General features: G+C 35.0%; 2 protein-coding genes across 2 annotated transcripts; one reads left to right on the top strand and one right to left on the bottom strand.

The window, feature by feature from the left end:
• Positions 1 to 478: 478 nt before the first annotated feature.
• Positions 479 to 4,996, top strand: LOC130960161 (COMPASS-like H3K4 histone methylase component WDR5B). The gene is made up of 4 exons (XM_057885465.1): positions 479 to 995; positions 1,845 to 2,087; positions 3,239 to 3,546; positions 4,005 to 4,996. Exons 1-3 carry the CDS (start codon positions 573 to 575, stop codon positions 3,530 to 3,532), a joined length of 960 nt encoding a protein of 319 aa, XP_057741448.1. The 5' UTR covers positions 479 to 572; the 3' UTR covers positions 3,533 to 3,546; positions 4,005 to 4,996.
• A 1,382-nt stretch (positions 4,997 to 6,378) lies between these two features.
• On the bottom strand, positions 6,379 to 7,695 carry LOC130962063 (uncharacterized). The gene has a single exon (XM_057888149.1). It carries the CDS (start codon positions 7,423 to 7,425, stop codon positions 6,439 to 6,441), a length of 987 nt encoding a protein of 328 aa, XP_057744132.1. The 5' UTR covers positions 7,426 to 7,695; the 3' UTR covers positions 6,379 to 6,438.
• Positions 7,696 to 7,902: the final 207 nt, after the last annotated feature.

The raw sequence follows: 7,902 nt of genomic DNA on the forward strand, positions 1-7,902 counted from the left end.
ATATACTTCTAATGTCAAATCGGGATCAACTAGGATAGAAATAAGAGCAATGCTAGGGGCCAGCAATTTTTGTGATGGTTAGCCATCAACTAGCCATCAATGATGATTTGATGGTCTGAGATTGGTGTGAGATTTCATCCAATGGCTCACATTTCTCTGCTGGTTACATGTTGGCCAAAATTCAATAAAACTGCTGGCCCCCTAGACTTTTCCTAGAAATAAAGCATTGGGTAGAACTTTTCTTTGGTGTCAAGGTAATAGCTATTGTTAAATAAAATTTATTTTCTATAAATATAAATTTATTTTTTTAATTTTTTTGAATAATTTTATTAGTATTTTAAATATTTGTTAACAGAAATAATTATTTTTATTTTATAATATTTTACAAATATTTTTGTTATTACAAAAGCTGATAGATATTTTCATGGACGTCTCTTAGGATGGGATTTTGAGTGTTTAGTGTTTACTATTGAGACTTGAGAGAGGAAAAAAAAAAGCACCGACCAAAGCGAAAGTGAAAAACAGATAAATTAGCGCGAAATATCGCGAGGGAGTTTCATTTGTGTCCCGAAATGGCAGCAACGAGCACGACCACGAGCGGTAGCGGCAGCCAACCTTACCGTCCGTACAGGCACCTCAAAACCCTAACCGCCCACGAACGCGCCGTGTCTTGCGTCAAGTTCTCCAACGACGGATCCCGTTTGGCCTCCGCCTCCCTCGACAAAACCCTAATTATATGGTCCTCCGAAACCCTCTCCCTCCTCCACCGCCTCACCGACCACTCCGAAGGCATCTCCGACCTTGCCTGGTCCTCAGACTCTCGTTACATCTGCTCCGCCTCCGACGACCGTACCGTCCGCATATGGGACGGCACCTCTGGCGAGTGCGTCAAGACCCTCCGCGGCCACTCCCACGCCGTCTTCTGCGTTAACTTCAATGACCAGACTAACCTCATCGTCTCCGGATCCTTCGATGAGACCATTAGGGTTTGGGAGGTATGCTTGTTTTTCAATTTCATCACGTTCTGATCATGTCTATTATTCAGTTAGTTTGTTAGATTCTGGCACAAGGAGTAAAATTCCATCAAATTAATCTCTTGATTGGCTATAAAATTTCATTACGTTAATTGTGTGGGTCAGTTCAGTTAGTTAGTTAGTTAGTTAGTTAGTTAGTTAGTTAGCTAGCTAGCTAGTTGGTTGGTTGGTTGGAGTTTGTTGAATATGGAATGAGTAGTAGATCGTTAAACCGAGTTTGCATCATTGAGAAAATTTCGATAGTGAGAAAGTGAAGTGCATAACACCCTTGCTGGCACTTTCTCAGTTTAGGAAACGTTTCTCATTTAAGAAGATTGAATTCCTGCCAAATTAGTCCCAAAGTTGGTAATGCTGTTTCTGTCTTTGTTGTCGCAATGCAGCATGGATAGCAGCTCAATAATAATATTGGTGCTATAGTTGTGGTTGTTCACACTATCTCCACATCAGTTGGGTTAGTATTTGCCAACTTCAGAGATCTTAGGAGAGGTTTCAAGATTTCCGAAGTCAAACTTGATGTGGAGATTAATTTGAGAGTTTACGAGTCACTTAACGTTGGTTGATTTTTTCTTAAAGTTAGACCTAGAAAAACAATTGATTATAGTCATATACGTAATGTAATCATTTACAAACTGCAACTATGAGCTATAGCTTATTGACGGGACTAAATTTAGATAGATATGTTTTATTCCCTGGTTAAAAATGAGTTATGTACATAAACCATTTCTTTGATATGATTGAATTAATGAAATCATTATTCTCTCGCTTTTTCTCTACCTCTGAAGTCTGAATTATTCTTAGCTTGATTGATAGGTGAAGACGGGGAAGTGTATCCATGTCATGAAAGGCCATACCATGCCAGTTACTTCAGCACACTTCAATCGTGATGGTTCGCTCATTGTGTCTGGAAGCCACGATGGTTCTTGTAAGATTTGGGAGTCGGCCTCCGGGACGTTGCTCATGACACTTATTGATGATAAGGTCCCTGCTGTTTCATTTGCGAGATTCTCTCCCAATGGCAAGTTTGTACTTGTTGCCACTCTGAATGATACCCTTGTAAGTTTTGCTTTGTTTTATTTATCCTGCCATCTCATTTATTTTACTTTTGGAGTCTATGGAAACAGGTGAAACTAATAAAGAAGATAAGAGGGACATGATTTTTCTTGGGAATCATTTGATTCTAAATTTTGTATACAAGCTAATCCAAACATTAATTAGTTGCTCGAGTTTGATGCAGTGACAAGGAAATTAATGGTATAATGATTAAATTGGTTTGGAAAGACGGTAATCCAGTTATCAACCATAAGTGGTTGGTTGCAGTTGAAGGATAATGTAAACATGTCGCCACTCAAGCTGCAAATACCAAACTAAAATTAAGCATTATTTTGAAGGAAAAGTTAGCTAATCTTCCTAATTATCACATGTACTTAGATCAATCATCGGGGAAATAAGTTTTAAATCTATAGTGGCAAGCGTTAATTATCTATCATCTTTAATTGCAGTGGAAATGAATTGTGACCTTAGACAAACTTTACCTATAATGTTAGAGCTTCAAATCCTATAGTTTCCATCTTTGAGATAAGTTTTGCCTAGGCACCAGCCCTATTAATTCAATTGTTAAACTATGAAAGTTGTTTCATGTTTTCTTTTATGTAATGGCTACAGATTTCTATTTCCAGGGTTTTGGAATCTAAGTTCATTTACCACTTTGATTTGTATATTAATTAGTAAAACTGTTATATTATTCCAGCATATCTTCAAGCGCTACATTTACTTGGTCTGGCCCTAATGCCAGTTGTTGCAGTTTTGGTGAGGAAAATAATTCTTTGGCGGTTAGTTTTTCGAGTTTGTTCTAAGAATGTTAATCTTGTGTGCATAGATTCCTAAGGTTAAGATACACGTTTAAACTTGCGGGCTATGGTTCTTGAAATCAAGCGAATTGACGTACCAAAATCTTGTAATATTGCTGGTTGTCCCCAGTTGAACTTTTTGCTCTTAAATTAATCTATTAACATTGCAAGTATTGGGATAGATAAGTTTGTCACTAATCCTGCGCTATCATTCGTGGACGAGGTTTTGTTTTACATGGTTTCTGAGGTTTCAGGTTTATGAGAGTTACTTCCAATTCTGATATGTGTCCATAATCTAATAGAATATTAGTTTAGTATATCCATTAATAACATGCCAATTAAATTCTCCTGTTGCAGAAGCTATGGAATTACTCGCAGGGGAGGTCTGTAAAAATTTATACAGGTCATGTGAATAGAGAATACTGTATAACATTCACATTTTCTGTTACACAAGGGAGGAGATATATTGTTGGAGGATCAGAAGATTGCTGTGTTTATTTATGGGATGTTCAGCAGAAAAATATGGTTCAGAAACTCGAAGGCCACACAGATACTGTAATATCTGTTTCCTGTCATCCAACAGAGAATAAAATTGCTTCTGCCGGCTTAGATAATGATAGAACCGTGAGGATATGGGTTCAGGATGCCTGAATAATAGCTAAACCGTATGTAGATTCCCCCCTCTCCAATTATGCTCTTTTACATACAGTTTTGTTCAAGACATCAACTGCAACCATGCTAATTGTTTTTTATTTATAGTCTCTGTTTTTGAATTTTCGCATGCATATGCATGTCTGCTTTCAGTATTCTGTGGCCTTGTTTCCTTGATAAACACCTCTTCAATATTTATCTGCTGGCTCTGTTGCTAGCTGCTATCAGTTTAATATTTTCTTTGTGAAGATTTGAGACAAATTGATGATGAGCATTTTCTCGGTCTGCCACTCTGCCTAATTGATATTGAATGAACAGTCTCAAACTCTCAGTCAGATATTTTAATCATGGTGAAAGAATTAGAGTCCTGCATTCTGTGTCATTGTCTTGTTTATTTTCTTATACTTGGTATTTTGTTGCTTCATGTATTCTCATCATAGATGCTGAACTAATCAAACATTCAATTTTTCAGTCTCTGGTGATAATGAGAAGTGGCTGGCATTTCAACCATTCAAATCCTGCCTGCAGGTTGTATAAATTTGGATCTTGATTGTGGGACACCGATGGCGCTTTGCGTTGTATTAATCAATGAAAGGTGCATTTCATGTAACTTGCAAATCATTAAAGCAAGGGGGAGAAAAGCTCAAAATTATTAGAAGGCCTGTGTTCAACCAATCTTTTTAGTATTTTTATCGTTGCACTATTAAAATGAAGCTGCTCCACACGATTCCTGTGGTGCCGAATTTTTTGTTCTTTTGCTTTATGAACGGTGGCATTTTGCAATTTGCATGATCCATAAAAAGAGAGTGAACGCTAGAATCTTATGACATGAATATATAGAAAAGTTTAAAGGACTCAACATCGTTTTGGGTTCCAATAATACTTCTATGATTAGGTACAGCGGTATGCTAACATACTACGTTGGAATTACCCGACAATGTGAGAAATAATGGCCTTTCTACAATCCATTATTTGAATGTAATGCCACGTTAGCATCACTTGCTTGTTCAGTTGGACAAGATTTCTTAACAAAACCATGTGTTTGGTATTGTAATGTCACTCAGTTCCAGTGATTGAAAATTTCCCTTTGTCTTGGAGGAAAATGGTTGTAATGTTTTTGTTGTTATGGAGGATGGCCTACATCACCTTCCCTAATTCAGCTATAGCTACTGTCAGTGTATATGTATATACTTACAAATTTCTTTTCTTTTTTTTTTCTTTCTAGTTATTTACGGTATTCTTTAATCTGACAGACTAAGGGTTAATTTGGTGAACTTTATTTAAGGGTCTTTTGCTAGTCAATGCGATGGGTTGTTATATGTATAAGATGAGATTTTAACTCCTAATATTTGTTTAAACAGACGAGTAAACTGGCCATTCGATCAACCCAAGTTGGTTAGATAATTTGGTTTTGGTATTATATATGATTAGCTGAGCAAAATTAAGTAAAATTGTTTTAACGAAGTAATCTTATAATTGAGCATTATTTGAATATTACTTTCGCTGCATACTTGCATGTCACTAAAGTGATTAAAAATAGAATATAGAATAGACTTTTGTAGCAAATATACAATATCTACGCTAATTTCAAGATATTGCGCCGAAATTTTATGAAGTTTGCATAAAATACATGGGAAAGATCTCTCTTGGAGCATGCATCTATGATGAAATAATTTCCCTTGCGTCCGCAATCTACATTGATTAGAATAGTGTTGACAATTGCGACTTTGATCTATAGAGATACACTGAACAAAACATTTATATTATAAGAACTAATATTAAGTTATCCAACAAGAGCTGATCCCAGTAAGAATACGAGAAAATCACACAAACTGGTTCAAGCAAACTCAATATATATATATATATATATATATATATATATATATATATATATTTCATACCTTGTTGACATGACTTTGTGTGTCCCATAATTTAGGCAGCATACTCTGCATGTTTCATGTTATTCTGCAACCTAAAATTAAAGAAGCTTTATCCTTTCAGTTTCACCAAAATTAATTAGTGCTGAACCCGAGACATTGTTCATTAATTTCTCTTATTTCTTTTATTTATTTATATACTATGGTTACTTAATTTTCTTAGAAAACTTTGCTTAAAGTGAAATAACAAAAATTTTATATATCCATACAAAAATCAGCAATCAAATTAGTCCTTTTATATTTGTATATAAATATATAAATTTAATTTTGATACACTGTCAGTTTAAAGTAGTTTTACACGTGCATTTAATTATGTAATGTCATATCAGCAAAAATAATTATCTTTCACGACCTTGTGAATGGTCATCCAAAAGAATGGATGTAATTGTATGAACTGTATAAAACTTTTACACTGCTAGTGCGTTAAAATTAAACTTATATATATTGTTTAATTTATTTTAATATATATTTTATATTTTAATATATTCTATACGGATGGTTAAGTGTATACATACATTTACGTAGCATGGTCGGTGAAATAGCTGCCAAACCACACAAGTCAATTAAGCATTTCTCCTTGGATTCAGGGTATCTGAAATTAATCTTTTAAAAAAAAGTCAAATGCATTGATTTTGATCAGGATTTTGCCTACTGGCTAATGTTTGATTTTAACTTCTACAAATAAAATACAAGTCCATCAACATTGCTAAATAGTTAAATGTTATTATGGTTGGGTTCTAGTTGAAGATTACAATCACAATGAAGATTGAAGAGACTAAGAAAAGCTAAACCAGTAAAAACTAGAAAGCAAATTATACATATCCAAGATGAGAATCAAAAAATAAATAAAAATAAAATAAAATTGCCAGTTTCATGTACTTTTTTTTGTCACATCACTGTTGAAAATGTATTTATCAAAATCAGTTCAACACTCGCAAAAAAAAAAAAAAGAAGTAACAACTCTATTGATTACTCATTCTTCCAAGCATACAAAATGAGAGAGAATCCAAGACCTTGCAACTGTGAATCCTTAAACTGTTGACAATAAGCCCAAGTTAATGCATCTTCATGATGATGATGATGATGATAGTGATGATCTTCAGAAGAAGAAACAGATTGAGATTGAGTTTGGAACATGAACACAGCATTCCCCATAGAATTCCCAAAGAGCCAATTATGCACATCCCAGAACACTTCCACTGGAACCCCATCAACCAAAATTGTATGATTCCCTCTGAATTTCCATTTCAACCTCTTCACCTGAATCACAATCTTGCTATCAATTCTTATCACAAGACAAGGATCACTGCTAATACTATTATTACTATTAGTATTAAATGTGTCACATTCAATTGTCACATTGTGCAATGGACCCTTGTCACAAAATTGAGCCTTTGCTCCATAACATTTCTTACCAAAAACATGTTCCCTCTTTGCAATAAAAATTGCACCAGAAGATTGATGAAGATTGTAGGAAATTTCATCATCACCATTATTATGATGATCAAATAGTTTCTTGCATGCATCCTTTTTGAGATCACCAAGGAGCAACACCATGACATGGTTGAACATGATTGCTAGGTAGTAGCCTTCTAATGGTTCAGGGCCAGAACCAAATTTTGCAGAGCTCAGATCCCAAAAGATGTCAACTTTATTGGATTTGACATCAAAATTCTTGGACCCTTTTCGCCTTGAGAACAGCCATGGCTTTATGTCAAACTTGCAGAGACAATGGTTGCTGAAAAGATCATCAATTCCCACACTCAAGCCTTGTCCCATTAGGGTTTTTGTCCATGTCACTGTGATGAAGCAAATTGAAGAACTTCCTTGCAGCTTGCACTGGTAGACACATGTCACATTTTGTGCTGATCTTGTTGTTGTTGTTGAACCTAAAGAAGATGATGAATCAGCAACTTGAACACCATTCTCACCGAAGCAAGAAGGAAATTCCCTCATTATGCAGCAGCAAGAAGAAACTAAAAACTATATATGAACTCAAGATTGAAGACTTCTTTAATTTTCCTATGGTTTTGGCTAACTAATAATAATTAAGCAGAAAAAGGATAATAGTAATAACAATATATAGCTATATAAACAAAAGGGTATGTTTCTTATGTTGATTTTGTGTGAACACAAGGAATTATAGCTAAAATGGTTCAAGATCAAATCCAAAAGACTTCACTTTTGACATGGGTTTTTAAGAGAGAGAAAGTGTATGGTGGCTTTAGATGTCAAATTATGTGCTGTGACCAAGTGAGTAATGACCAAATTCCAAATATGAGAGATTAGAATATGGCAGGTGAACATGAAAAGGGAGAGGTTGCTTTAAGCACGTGGGGTACCATAAAGGTTAGAAGTTGAATTGCCCCATACTATTGATATTCATCATTAAAATCAAGCAAATGGCAACTGGCAATTGGATAATGTTGCTAC

This window comes from Arachis stenosperma, chromosome 2 (genome assembly GCF_014773155.1).
Source record: "Arachis stenosperma cultivar V10309 chromosome 2, arast.V10309.gnm1.PFL2, whole genome shotgun sequence".
Lineage (NCBI taxonomy): Eukaryota > Viridiplantae > Streptophyta > Magnoliopsida > Fabales > Fabaceae > Arachis > Arachis stenosperma.

Bases quoted from the DNA above. Each gene is read 5' to 3' on its own strand.
- LOC130960161 (XM_057885465.1), top strand. From the start codon at position 573: ATGGCAGCAACGAGCACGACCACGAGCGGTAGCGGCAGCCAACCTTAC. The intron at 996-1,844 runs GTATGCTTGTTT...CTTGATTGATAG, and splicing joins AGACCATTAGGGTTTGGGAG to GTGAAGACGGGGAAGTGTAT. The intron at 2,088-3,238 runs GTAAGTTTTGCT...CTCCTGTTGCAG, and splicing joins CCACTCTGAATGATACCCTT to AAGCTATGGAATTACTCGCA.
- LOC130962063 (XM_057888149.1), bottom strand. From the start codon at position 7,425: ATGAGGGAATTTCCTTCTTGCTTCGGTGAGAATGGTGTTCAAGTTGCT.